Source organism: Antedon mediterranea, chromosome 5 (assembly GCF_964355755.1).
Source record: "Antedon mediterranea chromosome 5, ecAntMedi1.1, whole genome shotgun sequence".
In the NCBI taxonomy this organism is placed as follows: domain Eukaryota; kingdom Metazoa; phylum Echinodermata; class Crinoidea; order Comatulida; family Antedonidae; genus Antedon; species Antedon mediterranea.
Window position 1 is genome coordinate 14198 of NC_092674.1, and position 25720 is coordinate 39917.

The 25720-nt window shown below is 31.6% G+C and overlaps 2 protein-coding genes across 2 annotated transcripts; both read right to left on the reverse strand.

Annotated features, from left to right (window-relative positions):
• Nucleotides 1-272: 272 nt before the first annotated feature.
• On the reverse strand, nt 273-25565 carry LOC140048630 (retinoblastoma-associated protein-like). Its single transcript, XM_072093389.1, has 24 exons — nt 25169-25565; nt 22177-22318; nt 21795-21850; nt 20698-20778; nt 20317-20448; nt 13273-13397; nt 12950-13060; nt 12668-12846; nt 12406-12575; nt 11514-11601; nt 10997-11170; nt 10380-10494; nt 10015-10166; nt 9709-9822; nt 9492-9550; nt 8840-9047; nt 8665-8742; nt 5345-5449; nt 5144-5263; nt 4136-4203; nt 3823-3955; nt 2693-2817; nt 2225-2322; nt 273-2011 (listed from the first exon to the last, which is right to left on the reverse strand). Exons 2-24 carry the CDS (start codon nt 22294-22296, stop codon nt 1968-1970), a joined length of 2655 nt encoding a protein of 884 aa, XP_071949490.1. The 5' UTR covers nt 22297-22318; nt 25169-25565; the 3' UTR covers nt 273-1967.
• LOC140048928 (uncharacterized) lies at nt 23318-23821 on the reverse strand. Its single transcript, XM_072093728.1, has 2 exons — nt 23662-23821; nt 23318-23541 (listed from the first exon to the last, which is right to left on the reverse strand). The coding sequence occupies exons 1-2, from the start codon at nt 23819-23821 to the stop codon at nt 23318-23320; spliced, it is 384 nt and encodes a 127-aa protein (XP_071949829.1).
• Nucleotides 25566-25720: the final 155 nt, after the last annotated feature.

The window sequence follows — 25720 nt, forward strand, 5'->3', positions numbered from 1 at the left end:
TGAATATGCCATTTTAATGTCCCATAATAGTAATCCACTCTGACCAAAAATTGGATTGAAAAAAAAATGTATATACCTGAAAAACTGGTATTTAAAGCAAAAAATAGTCAAATTGGCTGCCAGCAAATGGGTTTTTCGGTTGACTTTAATCTTTATTTTGTATTTTCTAAGTGAAAACATTTGTTCGTGTTTTTTCTACGGAAGTGATTAACTTTATTAAAACTACATCATAAATCTCGAAATTATTTCTGAAATCATATGTACACATCCCTAATACATTGTCAAAATATGGTTCTCGGTAAAGTTGTCCTTTTAAGTACAGTTCCGCAATTCCACAAATTCCACAATGTGCTAATTTGTGTAAAGGAAAATGTTATGGTCAATGATGTCAAAGGCCTTAGAGAGGTCTATAAACAAGCCGATTGCAAACTGTCCATTTTTAAATTCATGTACGACTTTATTGATGAGACCGATCATGGCCATGGAATATTTGTACCCTTTCCCAAAAGCAAATTTTGTATTATAAGAATTTTATATTTAGAAATAAAGTTAATTGTTCTGTCGTAAATAATTTTGTCCAAGGCCTCTGCGAAAATTGAAAAAAATTAAATGGATCAGTAATTTGAAAGATCGGATTTGAAAATAGGGTAACATGTCACATCTTGTGACTCATGTACTTGCATGATGACTGATTACTAAAAGGCTGGATGAAATTATTCTTGATACGGTCACAATTTATACTGTTTTGCATATATTAATAAAAAGGGAATTCACAGGCTTGATCATTAAAAACAAGTAAGCTGACGTAGTCGACGCAATCTTCTCAAGTTCCTTAGAGTTAGTTGCGAGGATTACTTAGTTAGAGCCTAACAGAAAACAATAACACTTGTGTACTGTTAAAAACACTAAATGTTGAAGAGGATTTATTGAAATGCATACTTTTGTTGATGATGCAGTGAATTAAGATAGAAATCATTTTAATGTTTTCAATAAATATATTGTATAAAAAATATACCGAAAATAGACAGATAATGATTAAATACATACATTATTATTATGATTGTTTCAAAGAAAAACTGTATTATTGAGTGCACATCACACTAAATAGCAGTAATATGGATTACTTAGAAATCCAGAAGTAGTGACATAGTGCCACATCATGAAATTGATGGTTACAGAATATATTTCAATATAAAGATATTAAGAAAGGTTTAGTATTCTATTGCCAATACAGTAATCTGAAATAATTTGTTTTACACTTTAACACCATCTTTAATAATTTAATCTTAGTAAATTAAAGGGAAAAAATGTGTATGAAATATTTTTTTAGAAATTCTTGAGAATGAAAGCAAGGTTAACTGATGAGTTCTTTCAAATGGATAATACATATCGTCCCAAATTAACTAAATCTATGTTACAATCAAATCAAAGCCCCTTTTCTGTAAACTTATTTCTTGTAAAAAATACTTCATACAATGTGAAGAATGTTTTCATTACAACAGAAACACTATGTAATGAACTTTAAATATATTAACAATTTTGAAACTTTTAAAATGTTAAAACGTGTGCAAGTAAAATCTGTAATACATTTCTCAGACATGGAGACAAATGTTTACAATCAAACCAAATTACAAACATACCAACATTGAAAACGATAGGGCCATATGTTCGGTTATTATCCTTATTCAATGGTTTAAATCATTTACTATATGAATAACAAATTGCTTTTATAGTATTGAAACTTCTACATAATACCACTCAATCATACACACATTATTTATGCTTCTGGCTAATACAATTAATTAAGACTCGCTAACCTTTACTAACATACAATAAAAATCAATCTAAAAATCACATATTGGGTAATCTAGTATTAATTTAATTGCATATTAATACCAATAATAATAATGATGTGCTTTGAAACATTAAAGCTAAATTCATTGAAATATTTGTGTTTGCAACATTTATTACTTTTTTTCTTTCTTTATCTTTGGTACCTTTCGGTCGGCCTCTGTAAAATAAATAATAAAAAATAGCTATAAGTTTTTACCATTATTACTGATGCCAATGGGATTTAATCATAGGTGTGTGCATGTGGGGATGTGTGCATGGGGGGGTGTGTGCATGTGGGGGTGTGTACACAAGACTATCTTAGAGTAACAAGATAAATACCAGAACTATATACATATATATCACAAGTCTTCCTTCTATGATTTAGCCTTACCTAATTCTGATTTTCTTCTTTTTAAGTTAGCTGTAAGCTCAGCCATGCTGTCTGGAAGACACAGTGGTGGTGATTGCTTGGCATAAGCATCCGTGTTCCTACAAATAAATCCATTCAGTAAAACTAATAATTTTAAAACTGGTGGGAAGTGAGGCCTTAGGGTCTTCCATAAAATTACTAAAAACCAGACCCTTCCCCATTCCCCTAATTTAAAGCCCCACCAGAACTCTCAATGTCAATAAACACAGTCTTCTTAAATAGAGCAGTCAATCCAAAATCCAACTATCAATTTCAATAAACTTTAAATAAAAATTTAAATAGAACAGTGAACCTCATGAAATATTCAAATCATAGATGCCTTGAGATGACAACATTTTTATAGCCGTATTGGAAGGCGAGAAATGACTGGTGGGTGGGTGAGCATGAGGAGAGGTCCAGAACCGCAATACAAATTCATTTAATACTCACTGTTGCATATTGTCAGTACTCGCATCCATATCTTCAAATTTAAGTTGTTTATGTGATTTTGAAACTTGCTTATCACGCCGATGACCTTGAATAACATCATTTATATGTCTTAGTTTCTCTGTACCCTATACATAAATACAATTAATATAACATTATTTATATGTCTTAGTTTCTCTGTACTCTATACATAAATACAATTAATATAACATTATTTATATGTCTTAGTTTCTCTGTATCCTATACATAAATACAATTAATATAACATTATTTATATGTCTTAGTTTCTCTGTATCCTATACATAAATACAATTAATATAACATTATTTATATGTCTTAGTTTCTCTGTACCCTATACATAAATACAATTAATATAACATTATTTATATGTCTTAGTTTCTCTGTACTCTATACATAAATACAATTAATATAACATTATTTATATGTCTTAGTTTCTCTGTATCCTATACATAAATACAATTAATATAACATTATTTATATGTCTTAGTTTCTCTGTATCCTATACATAAATACAATTAATATAACATTATTTATATGTCTTAGTTTCTCTGTATCCTATACATAAATACAATTAATATAACATTATTTATATGTCTTAGTTTCTCTGTATCCTATACATAAATACAATTAATATAACATTATTTATATGTCTTACTTTCTCTGTATCCTATACATAAATACAATTAATATAACATTATTTATATGTCTTAGTTTCTCTGTATCCTATACATAAATACAATTAATACAGTATAACATTATTTATATGTCTTAGTTTCTCTGTATCCTATACATAAATACAATTAATATAACATTAATAAACTGTCTTAGTTTCTCAGTACCCTATACATAAATACAATTACTATAACATTATTTATATGTCTTAGTTTCTCTGTATCCTATACATAAATACAATTAATATAACATTATTTATATGTCTTAGTTTCTCTGTACTCTATACATAAATACAATTACTATAACATTATTTATATGTCTTAGTTTCTCTGTACCCTATACATAAATACAATTAATTTAAATTGATTCCATGATAGATATAAAATTAATGAACTATTATTATTCTCCAACAGAAAGGTTCTTAACGTTGATTGATTTACCTCTGGTCCACTTTCACCGAAGTTATAAAGAAGCATTGATCTTGGTGTCATTTGTAAATGGTTCACTGGTAGAGGGCTCTTAAATGGAGAATCTTTCATTGGAGAGATGTATAGGTTAGTTTTACCAGGTACACTGTGGTTTAGAAAAAGGAAACTTCAATGAGATTGACATTCAACTGACTTAGCTCAACTCAACATTTATTTTCTTTTTTTCCTAAACTACTACAATAATTTAACTTAATAAGGTACTTAAATAAGGTAGGTATGTATTATTCAGTACTGTATAACTAAAATATCCAATTGTTAAACTTACACATAGACATGATGAGGACTTAGAGTTGTAGGTTTGTTTCGAGATGGTACTGGTGACAGATTTGGAGTCTGTAAAAGAACACTGAATAATTAGGACTAATGCTTTACATGTTAATCACAGAAGATGAATTAAGAAATAGGATAACAAGTTAAAATTACTTTACGGGAAACAAGAAAAATAAGGTTTGCAATACACCACATGTTTCTGTCGTTGAAAATGACAATTTGACCTAGGCCATCTAAGCATTATTCTATTGAGGAAGCCAAACTTTAATATTTACTTTTCTGGATGGTCGAGGGTTTTTATCACATTTAAATTGAAAAAGCTTTTACTTTTTAACAATATAATTTATACACTATCACATTCACTTTTTTTTATAGTTAAGAATGTCTATGGTGTTTGAAAAAAACCTATAATGCTGTACCTTTTTAACTTGTTGGCGATTGCTACATCAAATGAGAACGGAATGTTTTTTTTTAGGTGTATTCTTTTTTGTTTATATTTTATGAGTAGTCAAAAATGGTTAGTTAAAAATGCCTTTTTGTTTGTAAAATTATTCATGTAAAAAATCTTTCATACAAAATAGTCTTACGTTTAATTCTACTATCTAAAGACATTTAGAAAACAAGAGTTAGGGTTAGGGTTAAATCTTTCATACAAAATAGTCTTACGTTTAATTCTACTATCTAAAGACATTTAGAAAACAAGAGTTAGGGTTAGGGTTAAATCTTTCATACAAAATAGTCTTACGTTTAATTCTACTATCTAAAGACATTTAGAAAACAAGAGTTAGGGTTAGGGTTAAATCTTTCATACAAAATAGTCTTACATTTAATTCTACTATCTAAAGACATTTAGAAAACAAGAGTTAGGGTTAGGGTTAAATCTTTCATACAAAATAGTCTTACGTTTAATTCTACTATCTAAAGACATTTAGAAAACAAGAGTTTCCAGAAAGACATTTTGGTTCAGAGGGTGTTTCATGGTTGTCAATTTTAATAAACTTACACTTTGTCTAGAAGGCTGGAATTGAAGAACAAATGTTTTGAGTGATGGCATGAATACTCGGTTGTAGAAGGATATAATAGAATCATGTTCACCATTCTCAATCAGAACATGTTTGTAAACCTACAAAATAAAGATACCCAGTTGACAAAGTGATGATGGAAATTGGGTAAAAACAAGATGTAAATAAAGATAAATGATTACCATTTGAGAGGAATGTGGCTGTATCCTATACACAGCTACAATACTCTTAAACTTCTTTTCTTGTTCAACAACTTTACATATTGCATAGACACTACACATCATTATCTATTTCACAGAAATCAATAAAATGTTAACAAAATAAAGGACAAAGTTTTGACAAGTAGCAAAATAGTGAAATTTAAGAACGTCAATTAATAAAACCAAAATTTTAATCAAATCTTGTTATGAGGCTCAAACAAAGGCTCCATTTTGGTCTTGTAATGTAGTGCAAAAGTGCAAAACATACATTTTCAATTCACATTTATTTACTCATCCTTTATAAATATAGTTTCATAGCATAAATGATGGCAAGGATCCTGCATAGAGAAGTTTACACTTCTGTTTTCGCAGGACATAAAACAATAAACACAACATAATAGATACAAAATAAAAAAAAACATTTCCTATATACATTTTAGAGTTGTTCATCATCAAAAAGCGATAGTGTTTTTCTAACATGATTATTTATACATTTTTTCTTAAAAAAGAAGATATTTAGTTTATTACTTCCAGTACATGTGGATTCTTTCTTTCTATATTATAGCAAAAGTATGAATACATATAATATAAAACAGGTTATGTTTGTATACAAAGTATGAATACATATAATATAAAACAGGCTATGTTTGTATACAAAGTATGAATACATATGGAATATAAAACAGGCTATGTGTGTATACTCACGCACACCAACACAACGCATAATATATGCTTATTATTATATTTTATGAGTGAAGCATTTTAAGTTCTGTAATTCGATAAAATGTCTCTTTTTATATATTTTTTTAGTATAATTATAATTTTTGTTAACAATATCTAAGTGATTTCTACAGAGCTCTTTCCATAGTTTCGGTCCGTGTATACTGATAAAGTGTTGACCAGACGTTAACCTAGAATATGGTTGTTTTACGCTACAAATATTTCGAAGATTATGGATAGTATTTTCGTTTCTTTTGAATATCATTTGGATTCGTCTGGGTAAAACATTACTTTTAATCTGGGCCATGAAACCTAGGACGGTAACTCTGTTGATATCTTGTATGTTAAGTATATTTAATTGCTTAAACAGTGGCTCAGAATGTTGCCATGGCTTTTTAAATAAAATAGCTCTAGCGGCCTTTTTCAGGAGTTTAAGAAGGGATTCTAGTGTACTATCATATGTACTGCCCCAAATAATGTTTCCATACTGAAGGTGCGGTAGAATTAATGTATTATACAAATTTGTGTAAATATAATTAGGAAAAAAAATGTCTAGTTTTTATCAATCATTATTCCAATAGACCTAGCGGTTTTTTTGCTAATAAGCCTTATATGATTTTTCAAGCAAAGGTTCTCATTTATTACAACCCCAAGAAATGTTACATTTTTTTGTTGTTCTAAAGTAATGTTATTCATTTTCAATTCAATGTTGGTTGTAATAATACGCCTTTGGGCAGTTTTAAAGATTACGTAATTTGTTTTGCTGGTGTTTAATTAAAGTTTATTAGCTTTGAACCACATATTAATTCTATCTAGTTCCACATTCATCGTGTTTGCCAATGCGTTCAGGTTATTTCCTCACTTGAATCCTGTTGTATCATCGGCAAAGCTAATTAATTCAATTTGTGTACTTGAGTTACATATATCGTTTCCATATACAAGAAACAACAAAGGTCCCAAAACGGAACCTTGTGGAACACCAATACTAGTCTCCTTAATATTAGACGAAGTACCATTTATAAAAACATATTGCTTTCGTGATTTTAAATAGTTACTGAACCATTTTAGTATAACACCTCTTATACCATAGTGGAATAGCTTGTTCAGTAATATACTGTGGTCAATAATATCAAATGCCTTTGACAAATCCATAAATGTGGCAATTACGAACTCTTTGTTTTCAAATGCCTTTAGTATTTTGTGGACCAGATCAATTACTGTATAGTGTGGGAGGTTGAATGATTGTTTCGGAAGCCGTATTGCCAATCATTTAGTATATTGTCAGTTTTAAAGTAATTATACAATCTGGATTTATAATAATGTCCATTAAAACATACCTGGTCTAAATGTATATCCTAGAGTAACAATGGTTTGTGAATGTACCAAAGGGCAAGGAAAGCATGTAATAATGTCCATTAAAACATACCTGATCTAAATGTCTATCCTTGAGTAACAATGGTTTGTGAATGTATCAAAGGGCAAGGAAAGCATGTAATAATGTCCATTAAAACATACCTGATCTAAATGTCTATCCTAGAGTAACAATGGTTTGTGAATGTACCAAAGGGCAAGGAAAGCATGTAATAATGTCCATTAAAACATACCTGATCTAAATGTCTATCCTAGAGTAACAATGGTTTGTGAATGTACCAAAGGACAAGGAAAGCTTGTAATAATGTCCATTAAAACATACCTGGTCTAAATGTCTATCATTGAGTAACAATGGTTTGTGAATGTACCAAAGGGCAAGGAAAGCTTGTAATAATGTCCATTAAAACATACCTGGTCTAAATGTCTATCCTAGAGTAACAATGGTTTGTGAATGTACCAAAGGGCAAGGAAAGCATGTAATAATGTCCATTAAAACATACCTGATCTAAATGTCTATCCTAGAGTAACAATGGTTTGTGAATGTACCAAAGGACAAGGAAAGCTTGTAATAATGTCCATTAAAACATACCTGGTCTAAATGTCTATCCTTGAGTAACAATGGTTTGTGAATGTACCAAAGGACAAGGAAGGCATGTAATAATGTCCATTAAAACATACCTGATCTAAATGTCTATCCTAGAGTAACAATGGTTTGTGAATGTACCAAAGGGCAAGGAAGGCATGTAATAATGTCCATTAAAACATACCTGATCTAAATGTCTATCCTAGAGTAACAATGGTTTGTGAATGTACCAAAGGACAAGGAAAGCATGTAATAATGTCCATTAAAACATACCTGATCTAAATGTCTATCGATGAGTAACAATGGTTTGTGAATGTACCAAAGGGCAAGGAAGGCATGTAATAATGTCCATTAAAACATACCTGGTCTAAATGTCTATCCTAGAGTAACAATGGTTTGTGAATGTACCAAAGGGCAAGGAAAGCATGTAATAATGTCCATTAAAACATACCTGATCTAAATGTCTATCATTGAGTAACAATAGTTTGTGAATGTACCAAAGGGCAAGAAAGCATGTAATAATGTCCAATAAAACATACCTGGTCTAAATGTATATCCTAGAGTAACAATGGTTTGTGAATGTACCAAAGGACAAGGAAGGCATGTAATAATGTCCATTAAAACATACCTGATCTAAATGTCTATCCTTGAGTAACAATGGTTTGTGAATGATGCAGTGATCAAAGCAAGTCCAAATCCGCTGAAGCTAAAAACATAAAAATACACACAAAAAATAACACTATTGACAGTATCTTGGTAGCATTATCGAATCAGACTTAGCGCAAATTAATCAAATTACATACTAGATCATTAGGTATTTCTAGCTTTGAACACATATCCTGTAGACGTTCATAGGCAAGATGGGAGACCTTGGTAATATATACATTAAGTGATGCTGAACGTAATCCTCTTTGGGTTGCCACTGAAGTCTGTGTGCTGTCTTCACTACTACTACTACTTGTACCAACCGCATCCACAGTTTTACTGTTTTGCTTCATTGGAGACTGAAACCTACAAATAAATGCATTTCTATAAATACAATCTGTAATTCCAACAATGAAATGAAATACTGTAGGCACATAATACTAGAATTTGCTATTATAGTTAATATGCAGTGATTCACCACCATTAACAAATCATGTGTTTGTGTCCCATGATGGGATTTGAAACAGTGTAACATTTCAAATGAGTACACAGGCACAAACTGTAACTATCTTGTAATAAATAAAGATTAGGGATAGTTATGGCCAACAATTTACACAGAAGATTTACAGTATAGGATATGTCCCACATATCCTATACACAGAGCACATACTGTACACCATTAAACTTCAGAGAAAAAGAAACATGCAAGCTGTTTTTCTAGAGTCAAGTTGCATAATAGTGAATTAATACTTAAACAAAATGTCAGATTAAATTGAAAAGAAACAAGTAGCGATATACTGTACTATTTACATTTCAGATGCCCTATTCTTCATTGTAAAAGTCACACATGGTTCTCCAGAGCTGGGAGGCTAGAAAAAGTAAATAAAGCAGGAGTCAGGGATATGAAAATCTCTATACTAACAGCAAAGAAAAATGCTGCATTATGATATGGATTTTTTAAATATAAAAATTATTTAACATAAAGAATGATTTTCACAATAACATGATGAAATGTTATATATCCTACCACATATGGCGAGGTAGTTGATGAACTAATGTAACTGTCCATTGCATCAAATAATGAAGATCCACTTCTCCATGCTAAACAGTCCAATATCATTGCTTCTGCATTCTGAAGATGCTGTGGTGAAACAAGCTTATTGATTAAATGTGAAACACAGACCAATGTGTAATATCTTCTCATACTATTGCACCTTCTCATTACTGTATGTAACATGTTGATAACTATTTCTAATTTCAATAATAGCACAATTGTCAGTTATTATGTATTCAATGTTGGATATTTTCAAAACATAATAATAAATATACTAACTTTAACTGCATCTCTTGTTAGTTTTGTCTCCTCCTTCAAAAATGTCTCAATTACTTTACAAAAATCATAAGGTTGAATTTCAAATATGCCAAGAATCCATGGGAAACTAGCACTACTTTCAAAATTACTAAGATTACTCAATGATGGCGACACTAACAAAAAGAAAACAAATAACAACACTACTAATAAAATGAAACAATATTTATGAGTACTAACCATCAATTACTTTAAAAATTGTTTTTTTATTTTATGCACAAACTTTCAGAATAAAAGTAACAAAAAGTAAATTTTCTTTCATTTTACAAAAAAACACGAAACTTTCATTTACTTAAACTAAAAAGTGACATTAGAAAACAAATACATACATAATGTTCCATATGTGAGAAGCACAACTTCCAACGAGCAAGCAAGCAAAGATTTATGAAATGTATCATTGCACAACAACTTTGAAAAATTTGTCTGCTTTAAACGATCTTCTTCCTAATACACAAAAAAATGGGAAATATACCAGAAGAAAACTAGTAAAATGCATACAACAATCATGGTAATTACGTCTCAATATTTATATACAACAATCATGGTAATTACGTCTCAATATTTATATACAACAATCATGGTAATTACGTCTCAATATTTATATACAACAATCATGGTAATTACGTCTCAATATTTATATACAACAATCATGGTAATTACGTCTCAATATTTATATACAACAATCATGGTAATTACGTCTCAATATTTATATACGCAAATTAAATATATGCAAACTAAATAATTACGCAAATGGATACAGTAGTCTTAAATATTTATTTATTCACAAAACCAGGGTGGCAAAATCAGTCAAAAATATTGGTCTTCTGTGTGTGGCCCTGAGTACAATTAGTATAAAACAACAACAAGACCACTTAAAATGCCTTTAAACAAACTGTATATAGCACATTGTAGGCATATCATTAGGTTTACATAAAATGAAACTTACACTGGTGAGCATTGCTTCCATAACCCTAAAGTACAGTTTACAGCCAATTTGAAAGCGTTGTTTGGCAACTTCACACATGTGAATACCCATAGTAGATGCAAAGCCCTGAATAAAATCCCTTTCAAGGTTTGATAGACGTTGCTTTACCACTGACGTTGGATCTTTATGACATTGCTGTAAATAAACAAATGAGTACTAATCAAGTATTACTTCAATAAAATTTGTCTTTTTATTTGATGATCTGTGTCTATTCTTTTTTCCATGATTTAAGAATAGACAAACAAAATAAAAAGATAACGCTGAATATCAGTAATTCACTCCACTATCCTATGCTATTAAGAACTCTTAGTCTTCTGCCGCGGGATTCTAAAGGAAACAGTGAATCTACTGGCAATAATATAGTAAATAAATATCAACAATCGAACTGACTCAGCAGTCTGATTGTTCTATTGACATGTTTGTTTTGAAAAAGAAAATATTAATACCTGTGATGGATAAAGCAGTAACTAATACTTACTTTAAAATATTGAAGAAGTGTAGGTGATGGAGTGGAACTGCAAGAGTTGAGAAGATTTTTCAATCCTTGGATAGTATTGATAGCTCTCCTATGGAAAACGGAAGGAAAACATTTAGGTTTAATTTGCTTCTGCTAATCCTTGGATAGTATTGATAGCTCTCCTATGGAAAACGGAAGGAAAACATTTAGGTTTAATTTGCTTCTGCTAATCCTTGGATAGTATTGATAGCTCTCCTATGGAAAACGGAAGGAAAACATTTAGGTTTAATTTGCTTCTGCTAATCCTTGGATAGTATTGATAGCTCTCCTATGGAAAACGGAAGGAAAACATTTAGGTTTAATTTGCTTCTGCTAATCCTTGGATAGTATTGATAGCTCTCCTATGGAAAACGGAAGGAAAACATTTAGGTTTAATTTGCTTCTGCTAATCCTTGGATAGTATTGATAGCTCTCCTATGGAAAACGGAAGGAAAACATTTAGGTTTAATTTGCTTCTGCTAATCCTTGGATAGTATTGATAGCTCTCCTATGGAAAACGGAAGGAAAACATTTAGGTTTAATTTGCTTCTGCTAAACCGCATTAATGTTTCATGAATTACAGCATGGGACCAAGTCAATTTAAACACCTAATGTTATTTTAACATGTAATACACCAAATAAATAAAAACTTTGGAAAAAATATACGATATAGTTGGACCTCAATTAAGAAACATGTAAGTAATAACAAAATTGTCAAAACAACATTAAAGGTCAAAATAAATATATAGAAAGAGATAAATTATTTTATTTTGATAATCTATTACAATCTAAATTTTCATTTGAGGTGTCTTGACAGCACAAAATGACATTACCCTTACATCAATTCAAAGACAATATAATTTATATAACTTACTTTACTGGAGTTTCTACTTCCCTTGAGTACCTTGCCGAGTCTGCTTGACCTGACGCTGAAATTCGTGGTTTTTCAGGAAATAAATAACTTTTTCGTGAAAGAAAATGTATTTCATCTATGTCTTTCTTGGATTTGTATATCTCTTGGTACTGTTGTTTCAGAAAAGCGATCTATTGGTGTTAAAAATTTAAAAAATTGTTTTATTGATTTGAATAAGAATTAGAAACATAATTTGGCCACCATCTGCATAAACAATAATTACCTCTGTAAGTTCAGTATAACCTTCTTTCTTTTTCTCTAAGTCATCAATAAATGGTAAAAGATGTTGATTCATCATGTTAGCTACATCATCATAATCTTGTAGTTTGACATGCTCACAAAGAACTCGTAATACACTTGTTGGACGCTCTGAAGTTTGTTGTAAGTTAGATGGCCGAGTACCTTCAAAAGAAATGTATAGTAAAATTTACAGCAAAGTGACCAGCAAACCAAACAATTACTTGTTCAGTAAATCATGATTCTATAAAAACAGACATTTACTTACTAAAACGCTCTCTTAGCAAGAAAACAGGTACTTGTTTAATTATGTGGTCAATACAACCAATCATCAGCTGAAACGATGTCAACAAGTCATTGCAGTTTTCAAACAATGATCCTAAAAACATGAAAAGTGAGTGAGTAAGTGTTGTTGTTTTTCATTGAAAGAGTAGGTCCATGACAATGGATATTTTACTTGCACATTGTACCCAACCAATAACATTATCTGCATAGACCACTTAATCACAGATTTATAAAACATTGGGATTCGGACCCATCATTTATGACACTGGTCACAATGAACTTAGATTTTTACAATAACAGAAATACCTTTTGCGATTACAAACATTGACCAACATAGTTCAGTATGTTTTAAAAGTTGCGAAGACAAAAGTTCACGGTTTGCATAATTGTTATCCATTGTATCTTGGCTTTGAAACACTTCTTGAAAAATACTATAAGATATAATTTAGAAGATTAGTAATACAGTATAATAATGGTGTTTGAATTATAAAGATGACAACTTTGCCTATTTGCTTATGGTATCAAACACAGTATAAACCAGTAGTATAAACTGTAGTGTTATAATCATTACTTACCGTTCCATCTTCTGGAATAGTGCAATAGAAATGCAGTATTAACCAGTAGTATAAACTGTAGTGTTATAATCATTACTTACCGTTCCATCTTCTGGAATAGTGCAATAGAAATGCAGTATTAACCAGTAGTATAAACTGTAGTGTTATACTCATTACTTACCGTTCCATCTTTTGGAATAGTGCAATAGAAATGCAGTATTAACCAGTAGTATAAACTGTAGTGTTATAATCATTACTTACCGTTCCATCTTCTGGAATAGTGCAATAGAAATGCAGTATTAACCAGTAGTATAAACTGTAGTGTTATACTCATTACTTACCGTTCCATCTTCTGGAATAGTGCAATAGAAATGCAGTATTAACCAGTAGTATAAACTGTAGTGTTATACTCATTACTTACCGTTCCATCTTTTGGAATAGTGCAATAGAAATGCAGTATTAACCAGTAGTATAAACTGTAGTGTTATAATCATTACTTACCGTTCCATCTTCTGGAATAGTGCAATAGAAATGCAGTATTAACCAGTAGTATAAACTGTAGTGTTATAATCATTACTTACCGTTCCATCTTTTGGAATAGTGCAATAGAAATGCAGTATTAACCAGTAGTATAAACTGTAGTGTTATACTCATTACTTACCGTTCCATCTTTTGGAATAGTGCAATAGAAATGCAGTATTAACCAGTAGTATAAACTGTAGTGTTATAATCATTACTTACCGTTCCATCTTCTGGAATAGTGCAATAGAAATGCAGTATTAACCAGTAGTATAAACTGTAGTGTTATACTCATTACTTACCGTTCCATCTTCTGGAATAGTGCAATAGAAATGCAGTATTAACCAGTAGTATAAACTGTAGTGTTATACTCATTACTTACCGTTCCATCTTCTGGAATAGTGCAATAGAAATGCAGTATTAACCAGTAGTATAAACTGTAGTGTTATACTCATTACTTACCGTTCCATCTTCTGGAATAGTGCAATAGAAATGCAGTATTAACCAGTAGTATAAACTGTAGTGTTATACTCATTACTTACCGTTCCATCTTCTGGAATAGTGCAATAGAAATGCAGTATTAACCAGTAGTATAAACTGTAGTGTTATACTCATTACTTACCGTTCCATCTTTTGGAATAGTGCAATAGAAATGCAGTATTAACCAGTAGTATAAACTGTAGTGTTATAATCATTACTTACCGTTCCATCTTCTGGAATAGTGCAATAGAAATGCAGTATTAACCAGTAGTATAAACTGTAGTGTTATACTCATTACTTACCGTTCCATCTTTTGGAATAGTGCAATAGAAATGCAGTATTAACCAGTAGTATAAACTGTAGTGTTATAATCATTACTTACCGTTCCATCTTCTGGAATAGTGCAATAGAAATGCAGTATTAACCAGTAGTATAAACTGTAGTGTTATACTCATTACTTACCGTTCCATCTTCTGGAATAGTGCAATAGAAATGCAGTATTAACCAGTAGTATAAACTGTAGTGTTATACTCATTACTTACCGTTCCATCTTTTGGAATAGTGCAATAGAAATGCAGTATTAACCAGTAGTATAAACTGTAGTGTTATAATCATTACTTACCGTTCCATCTTCTGGAATAGTGCAATAGAAATGCAGTATTAACCAGTAGTATAAACTGTAGTGTTATAATCATTACTTACCGTTCCATCTTTTGGAATAGTGCAATAGAAATGCAGTATTAACCAGTAGTATAAACTGTAGTGTTATACTCATTACTTACCGTTCCATCTTTTGGAATAGTGCAATAGAAATGCAGTATTAACCAGTAGTATAAACTGTAGTGTTATAATCATTACTTACCGTTCCATCTTCTGGAATAGTGCAATAGAAATGCAGTATTAACCAGTAGTATAAACTGTAGTGTTATACTCATTACTTACCGTTCCATCTTCTGGAATAGTGCAATAGAAATGCAGTATTAACCAGTAGTATAAACTGTAGTGTTATACTCATTACTTACCGTTCCATCTTCTGGAATAGTGCAATAGAAATGCAGTATTAACCAGTAGTATAAACTGTAGTGTTATACTCATTACTTACCGTTCCATCTTCTGGAATAGTGCAATAGAAATGCAGTATTAACCAGTAGTATAAACTGTAGTGTTATACTCATTACTTACCGTTCCATCTTCTGGAATAGTGCAATAGAAATGCAGTATTAACCAGTAGTATAAACTGTAGTGTTATAATCATTACTTACCGTTCCATCTTTTGGAATAGTGCAATAGAAATGCAGTATTAACCAGTAGTATAAACTGTAGTGTTATAATCATTACTTACCGTTCCATCTTTTGGAATAGTGCAATAGAAATGCAGTATTAACCAGTAGTATAAACTGTAGTGTTATACTCATTACTTACCGTTCCATCTTTTGGAATAGTGCAATAGAAATGCAGTATTAACCAGTAGTATAAACTGTAGTGTTATAATCATTACTTACCGTTCCATCTTCTGGAATAGTGCAATAGAAATGCAGTATTAACCAGTAGTATAAACTGTAGTGTTACAATCATTACTTACCGTTCCATCTTTTGGAATAGTGCAATAGAAATGCAGTATTAACCAGTAGTATAAACTGTAGTGTTATAATCATTACTTACCGTTCCATCTTCTGGAATAGTGCAATAGAAATGCAGTATTTAACCAGTAGTATAAACTGTAGTGTTATAATCATTACTTACCGTTCCATCTTCTGGAATAGTGCAATAGAAATGCAGTATTAACCAGTAGTATAAACTGTAGTGTTATAATCATTACTTACCGTTCCATCTTCTGGAATAGTGCAATAGAAATGCAGTATTTAACCAGTAGTATAAACTGTAGTGTTATAATCATTACTTACCGTTCCATCTTCTGGAATAGTGCAATAGAAATGCAGTATTAACCAGTAGTATAAACTGTAGTGTTATAATCATTACTTACCGTTCCATCTTTTGGAATAGTGCAATAGAAATGCAGTATTAACCAGTAGTATAAACTGTAGTGTTATACTCATTACTTACCGTTCCATCTTTTGGAATAGTGCAATAGAAATGCAGTATTAACCAGTAGTATAAACTGTAGTGTTATAATCATTACTTACCGTTCCATCTTCTGGAATAGTGCAATAGAAATGCAGTATTAACCAGTAGTATAAACTGTAGTGTTATACTCATTACTTACCGTTCCATCTTCTGGAATAGTGCAATAGAAATGCAGTATTAACCAGTAGTATAAACTGTAGTGTTATACTCATTACTTACCGTTCCATCTTCTGGAATAGTGCAATAGAAATGCAGTATTAACCAGTAGTATAAACTGTAGTGTTATACTCATTACTTACCGTTCCATCTTCTGGAATAGTGCAATAGAAATGCAGTATTAACCAGTAGTATAAACTGTAGTGCTATACTCATTACTTACCGTTCCATCTTCTGGAATAGTGCAATAGAAATGCAGTATTAACCAGTAGTATAAACTGTAGTGTTATAATCATTACTTACCGTTCCATCTTTTGGAATAGTGCAATAGAAATGCAGTATTAACCAGTAGTATAAACTGTAGTGTTATAATCATTACTTACCGTTCCATCTTTTGGAATAGTGCAATAGAAATGCAGTATTAACCAGTAGTATAAACTGTAGTGTTATACTCATTACTTACCGTTCCATCTTTTGGAATAGTGCAATAGAAATGCAGTATTAACCAGTAGTATAAACTGTAGTGTTATAATCATTACTTACCGTTCCATCTTCTGGAATAGTGCAATAGAAATGCAGTATTAACCAGTAGTATAAACTGTAGTGTTACAATCATTACTTACCGTTCCATCTTTTGGAATAGTGCAATAGAAATGCAGTATTAACCAGTAGTATAAACTGTAGTGTTATAATCATTACTTACCGTTCCATCTTCTGGAATAGTGCAATAGAAATGCAGTATTTAACCAGTAGTATAAACTGTAGTGTTATAATCATTACTTACCGTTCCATCTTCTGGAATAGTGCAATAGAAATGCAGTATTAACCAGTAGTATAAACTGTAGTGTTATAATCATTACTTACCGTTCCATCTTCTGGAATAGTGCAATAGAAATGCAGTATTTAACCAGTAGTATAAACTGTAGTGTTATAATCATTACTTACCGTTCCATCTTCTGGAATAGTGCAATAGAAATGCAGTATTAACCAGTAGTATAAACTGTAGTGTTATAATCATTACTTACCGTTCCATCTTCTGGAATAGTGCAATAGAAATGCAGTATTAACCAGTAGTATAAACTGTAGTGTTATAATCATTACTTACCGTTCCATCTTCTGGAATAGTGCAATAGAAATGCAGTATTTAACCAGTAGTATAAACTGTAGTGTTATAATCATTACTTACCGTTCCATCTTCTGGAATAGTGCAATAGAAATGCAGTATTTAACCAGTAGTATAAACTGTAGTGTTATAATCATTACTTACCGTTCCATCTTTTGGAATAGTGCAATAGAAATGCAGTATTAACCAGTAGTATAAACTGTAGTGTTATACTCATTACTTACCGTTCCATCTTTTGGAATAGTGCAATAGAAATGCAGTATTAACCAGTAGTATAAACTGTAGTGTTATAATCATTACTTACCGTTCCATCTTCTGGAATAGTGCAATAGAAATGCAGTATTTAACCAGTAGTATAAACTGTAGTGTTATAATCATTACTTACCGTTCCATCTTTTGGAATAGTGCAATAGAAATGCAGTATTAACCAGTAGTATAAACTGTAGTGTTATACTCATTACTTACCGTTCCATCTTTTGGAATAGTGCAATAGAAATGCAGTATTAACCAGTAGTATAAACTGTAGTGTTATAATCATTACTTACCGTTCCATCTTCTGGAATAGTGCAATAGAAATGCAGTATTTAACCAGTAGTATAAACTGTAGTGTTATAATCATTACTTACCGTTCCATCTTTTGGAATAGTGCAATAGAAATGCAGTATTAACCAGTAGTATAAACTGTAGTGTTATACTCATTACTTACCGTTCCATCTTTTGGAATAGTGCAATAGAAATGCAGTATTAACCAGTAGTATAAACTGTAGTGTTATACTCATTACTTACCGTTCCATCTTTTGGAATAGTGCAATAGAAATGCAGTATTAACCAGTAGTATAAACTGTAGTGTTATACTCATTACTTACCGTTCCATCTTCTGGAATAGTGCAATAGAAATGCAGTATTTAACCAGTAGTATAAACTGTAGTGTTATACTCATTACTTACCGTTCCATCTTTTGGAATAGTGCAATAGAAATGCAGTATTAACCAGTAGTATAAACTGTAGTGTTATAATCATTACTTACCGTTCCATCTTCTGGAATAGTGCAATAGAAATGCAGTATTAACCAGTAGTATAAACTGTAGTGTTATAATCATTACTTACCGTTCCATCTTCTGGAATAGTGCAATAGAAATGCAGTATTTAACCAGTAGTATAAACTGTAGTGTTATACTCATTACTTACCATTCCATCTTCTGGAATAGTGCAATAGAAATGCAGTATTAACCAGTAGTATAAACTGTAGTGTTATAATCATTACTTACCGTTCCATCTTCTGGAATAGTGCAATAGAAATGCAGTATTAACCAGTAGTATAAACTGTAGTGTTATAATCATTACTTACCGTTCCATCTTCTGGAATAGTGCAATAGAAATGCAGTATTAACCAGTAGTATAAACTGTAGTGTTACAATCATTACTTACCGTTCCATCTTTTGGAATAGTGCAATAGAAATGCAGTATTAACCAGTAGTATAAACTGTAGTGTTACAATCATTACTTACCGTTCCATCTTCTGGAATAGTGCAATAGAAATGCAGTATTAACCAGTAGTATAAACTGTAGTGTTATAATCATTACTTACCGTTCCATCTTCTGGAATAGTGCAATAGAAATGCAGTATTAACCAGTAGTATAAACTGTAGTGTTATACTCATTACTTACCATTCCATCTTCTGGAATAGTGCAATAGAAATGCAGTATTAACCAGTAGTATAAACTGTAGTGTTATAATCATTACTTACCATTCCATCTTCTGGAATAGTGCAATAGAAATGCAGTATTAACCAGTAGTATAAACTTGGAATAGTGCAATAGAAATGCAGTATTAACCAGTAGTATAAACTGTAGTGTTATAATCATTACTTACCGTTCCATCTTCTGGAATAGTGCAATAGAAATGCAGTATTAACCAGTAGTATAAACTGTAGTGTTACAATCATTACTTACCGTTCCATCTTTTGGAATAGTGCAATAGAAATGCAGTATTAACCAGTAGTATAAACTGTAGTGTTACAATCATTACTTACCGTTCCATCTTCTGGAATAGTGCAATAGAAATGCAGTATTAACCAGTAGTATAAACTGTAGTGTTATAATCATTACTTACCGTTCCATCTTCTGGAATAGTGCAATAGAAATGCAGTATTAACCAGTAGTATAAACTGTAGTGTTACAATCATTACTTACCGTTCCATCTTTTGGAATAGTGCAATAGAAATGCAGTATTAACCAGTAGTATAAACTGTAGTGTTATAATCATTACTTACCGTTCCATCTTCTGGAATAGTGCAATAGAAATGCAGTATTAACCAGTAGTATAAACTGTAGTGTTATAATCATTACTTACCGTTCCATCTTCTGGAATAGTGCAATAGAAATGCAGTATTAACCAGTAGTATAAACTGTAGTGTTATAATCATTACTTACCGTTCCATCTTCTGGAATAGTGCAATAGAAATGCAGTATTTCTGTTCAGCTTTCAAGAGATGCTCTACCACAATACGACTTATCATATGCTCAGCTTTTAACTTGTTCATCTTGATGAAAAACATTACTATGCTGAAAGTGTACATAATTTCAGCTTGTAAATTTCCAGTGTTACATGTAGCAACAATCTGTTGACATACACTGAAGGACTCCCTAGGATTCACGTTAGGGTTATTCGCTATTTCAATTCCGATTTTTTGGAATATTACATTCAATCAAAATTAATGCAAATTTTATTACTCTCTTAATTAATAAAAATGTAGAATTTAGAATGCATTAAAACAATGTCATGATGATTAAATTCTAAATTAGACTACCTACTTCATATGTGATGCTTGCAATATTTGTGTAATTGACAGTGAAGGTCCTTGGATTCCTTGCTCCTCTGTATTCAATTTTTTCCTAAAAATAATAATAATATTATACAGTTTATTCATCCAAAGTGCAGTCCAAAATTATCATAATAGAAACAACAATGCTAATTAAAGCCATTTTACGATTCCAAAACCAATATGCTGACCACCATAAAACATAGTTTGGAATAAATAAAACAATATTGCACTAATGCAATAGCAAGTGAGTCACGATACATTTTAGGATTGTAAAGTAGAAAATTCTGCATATCTCTTGGATACAATAAGAATATAACATCTGGCATAATGTGTACACTTTATTATAGTTACTTTGGGTAATTATTGACCCCATATACATTCAGCTGGCCCATCCTAGATATTATCTATTGAATATAATATGTAAATGATTGACCCCATATACATTCAGCTGGCCCATCCTACAGTAGATATTATCTATTGAATATAATATGTAAATGATTGACCCCATATACATTCAGCTGGCCCATCCTAGATATTATCTATTGAATATAATATGTAAATGATTGACCCCATATACATTCAGCTGGCCCATCCTATATATGTATTATTGACCCCATATACATTCAGCTGGCCCATCCTAGATATTATCTATTGAATATAATATGTAAATGATTGACCCCATATACATTCAGCTGGCCCATCCTAGATATGTATTATTGACCATATATACATTCAGCTGGCCCATCCTAGATATTATCTATTGAATATAATATGTAAATGATTGACCCCATATACATTCAGCTGGCCCATCCTAGATATTATCTATTGAATATAATATGTAAATGATTGACCCCATATACATTCAGCTGGCCCATCCTAGATATTATCTATTGAATATAATATGTAAATGATTGACCCCATATACATTCAGTTGGCCCATCCTAGATATGTATTATTGACCCCATATACATTCAGCTGGCCCATCCTAGATATTATCTATTGAATATAATATGTAAATGATAATAATAAGTTGTATGATGACAACAAAGCATGATCATTACACTATAAGAAAGAAAGCAAACTAACCAATCTTCAATCATAGTGACATAAACTGCACAAGAAATCCAAGAAGTTGGATCAACCTACAAACAAAAAAGGTATATAGATTAAAAGTAATCACAAAATCTCCATTACAGCTAACTAACAGATAGAATGATCGTACTCTCTCATAGCCACAATTCATCAAAGCATTTATAATTTCCTGTTGCTCCAAAAGGTGTCTGGATAATAATGGCATAACCTACAACAGGAAATCATAATTTAGAAAATGTTGTCATTTGTTTTATGTTCTCATTGATTTGTTGTATAATTGGGTGTATTTTAAAGTATTTTTAACTAGTCCTTTAAAATGAACAAATAAATTAAATACACAATTCTATTATTGATGCATGTAAACAAGTTGACTTACTTTAAATTCCACACAAGAACTATCCATCCAATCTCTCCAAATAAGCTGAGCATTGCGAGTTAATGATACTGACATTTCTAGTTGATTACATATCCTAATAAACTCGTCTTCAGACTGCATTTTTCTAAATGTCCCCTTTCTACTAAAGTAAAAGAAAGGTAAAGAAACAACAAATATTGATTATCATTATACAATGTTTGTGCATGTCTGACTACTGGGCCTATAGCTAGGTAAGGCCTTGCCTCCAAATTATTATTTATTTTATTAATTTCGGCAAACACATTTATACAAACATAACAATACAAACAAAAATAGCTGGGCCTAGTAAACTGCGGCAAAAAGGATAGGGCCTAGCCTAGGCCTAGCCTATAGGGATTACGGTCGAAGCGGCCGCCAACCAAAGCGGCCGCTAGTTCAATAACGGTGATTTGTATGGAACGCCGTGTGTGCTTCGAGTGTTATTGTTTTGTTACAACAACTCCATTGGCCCATGTGCTTTAATATTTGATTGTCGTTGGTTCGACAGGTTTTCTTTGATCGTAAATAACAATCTAAATGCATTATTATGTAATTTATTCTCTTTTTTACAGATTGTGATAAGTTCATTTAAAAGAAATGGCCGATCAGCGATATCACTTGTTTTTCAACTGTTGTAAATTTTACTCGAAATTAGCCAATGATATATATAATAAAAAAATATATATATATATATTTGTTATTGTATACTAATTAATTAGAAAATTAACTACTGTACTACCAAGAAACCAAAGTGTTCGCAGGTCTCATAATTAACTTTCAATTTATTCACAATAACATGAGCAATTTATTTATATCATACATTATATTTTTATATTGAATTGTTTAATTAACATTAAAATCATACATTATATTTATTTATATATTAAATTATTTAATTAACATATTAAAATCATACATCATACATGATATTTATACATTAAATTATTAAATTAATATTAAAATCATACATGATATTTATATATTAAATTAACATTAAAATCGTACATTTATATTTATATATTAAATTATTAAATTAAAACAAAAAAAATTAAACATTTTAGGTAATAAGTTTAATTAACTAATAACAACATAATTTGTTATTAACATATACAATTTTAACTAATTAATTACGGCTAATAACGCGACTGGCGGCCAGCAATAATGCCCTAGCGGTTCGTGTTCCTCTTGAGTATTCGTCCCACAGCAGGTTCAGGCGGACCGTTGCGCGTGCAGCATGGCGTGATTGATTGCGTAGGTTATCCTCCCTGCCGACCAACTCTGCATGAATCGCAACTGTCTGGCCTTCATCCAATAGCAGCTTACAAAGTAAGTAGAAGTGTAGATTAGCTGCAGATAACAAAAAAACATTTAAAAATTACATAAGATGATCAATAAAAAAAATGCAGGTGGGTTGGTGAAAGACAAAATTAAACTGTTGACAAAATGAATGTTTGAAGTTATTCTTACATTTCTTTGCTCTTTGGTTAAGGCGTTGGTGATACCCTTCCACGTCATTATTTGTCCTTATTTGCTGGCGGAACATCATTTGCCACCGATCACAGGTATCGCATAACAGACCTTCTTCATTCTCTCTTACAGGTTGCTGACAGTCTATACATTCGAACATTTTGATAACAGTTTTGGAAGTAATGTGGATAAATAAAAATTTCTGACTTTATATGGACATATGAACTCGCGTGCGTGGTTTTTGCGCAATAATAGACCGGTACACAAAGACCATTGAAGACGAATGTGTTACCGCACAGTGATAAAGCGCGCAACATCAAACACAACTTTGAGACAATACATGCAACTTTACACAATGTTTCTGTTGTAATTCGCGTTGCTTTATTGAAAACACAAACAGTCCAACACATCGTATTCATTTTTTATTTGAAAACTTTACTTAATAAATAAATCCACAAAACAATGACATGAACGCTTTACATAGTATTACTTATAAAACAACCACGCCAGGATAGAAATGTAATGATCAATGAAATACATTTGCCACGCAAATGTAAGTTAATACTGTACAAATACTATAGATTATAATGAAATATTAAGATTCGATGTAAATTAAAATATAACATTCGACTCGCATGTAAAGTAATGATACAATTTACATTGATTTACTGTAAGTTAACACTGTACAAATACTATAGATTTCATGTAAATTAATAAGGAAATGTACATTGATTTAATGCAATAAATAAATAATATAATAGAACACATTCTACTAGTACTACTATATATATAAATACTGTAGATTATATAATATGTAAATATATATATGTAAATTAGCGAACGTAAGTATTATTAATATACCTTTCTGTAACTCAATGCCATAGGCCATGACGTTGACAACTACAATCCAAGCTTAAAGCACGCATGGCGTTCCATACAAATAACGATATTACACTGGCGGCCGCTTTGGTTGGCGGCCGCTTCGACCATACTCCGCCTATAGGCCCCTAAACTAAGAATACAGGCGTTAGCCAGGGGCCGGGCCTATCTACCTTGTACTAGCTGGCCTACTTACTAGCCTCCCTAGGACCCTAGCGTACTTAATAGGCCTACCTAGCTAGCTAGAGAGCTGGCCTAGCTAGGTAGGCCTTATTATAGAGTACAGAGAGACAGAGTAGTGGTAGGCAGGCCTACTCTACTCTAGGTAGGGCTAGCCTAGTCTCGCTATCGCCTAATACGCCTAAAAATTAGGGCCAGGACCCATCTAGCCTAGGGCCTACTACTAAGGCCTACCTAGGCTAGGCGCTAGTACTAGCCTAGGCCTAGTAGTACTACTACTAGGCCTAGCCTAGGCTAGTAGTAGGCTTAGGCTAGCTGCCAGCACTGACTGAGTTGGGCCATTAGCAGCGCCTAGATATGCCCTCTTTAGGCTATCGACAGAGTTAATATTATTCTTTACTCCATGGTTAATTATTACAAACATATATAGTACAATATAAATACCTACTTGTACAACTAAACCACCTATAAATTAACTCGGAACAACCGTGAATTCTCTGCTCCGCAGACAAGCATCGGCCTTCCCCTTTTTATAATGGACAGAAAATCCCCGCGAAATCAACACTAAATACAGCAATCTCATTGGCTAATAATAAAAGAAGGAAGACCAAACCAACCAATTTGATGATGATGCGTGGATATGGCAGCAGTGGCCTCTTTTCTCCGGCGGCCGCGGCGCGCGGATAAAAAAAAAACCAACACTCTACACAACAGCTAATTTCAACATAATTACCGTAAATCTTCTAATTGTAACCCGGGTTATATTATTCTTTGATTGTTTTGTAGGGTGGGTTACTATTAAAAGGGGGGTTATTATAGAGTAACATAATAACCCCTTTCTAATAGTACTAATCTTAAATTAGGCACCTGAAAATATTAACCCACCCCTAACTTTTCCGGTCAGCAACTCATATAGCAAAATAATAAAATAGTACGAATAAACAAATTTGGTTGAACTCTAACTTCATTTTATAAACTCAAAAACACTCCCGAGATCAAC

Bases quoted from the DNA above. Each gene is read 5' to 3' on its own strand.
- LOC140048630 (XM_072093389.1), bottom strand. From the start codon at position 22,296: ATGCAGTCTGAAGACGAGTTTATTAGGATATGTAATCAACTAGAAATG. The intron at 5,450-8,664 runs GTATGTTTTAAT...TCTGTGAAATAG, and splicing joins AGGATAGACATTTAGATCAG to ATAATGATGTGTAGTGTCTA. The intron at 2,818-3,822 runs GTAAATCAATCA...ATTTATGTATAG, and splicing joins TCGGTGAAAGTGGACCAGAG to GGTACAGAGAAACTAAGACA.
- LOC140048928 (XM_072093728.1), bottom strand. From the start codon at position 23,821: ATGTTCGAATGTATAGACTGTCAGCAACCTGTAAGAGAGAATGAAGAA. The intron at 23,542-23,661 runs GTAAGAATAACT...TGTTATCTGCAG, and splicing joins TAACCAAAGAGCAAAGAAAT to CTAATCTACACTTCTACTTA.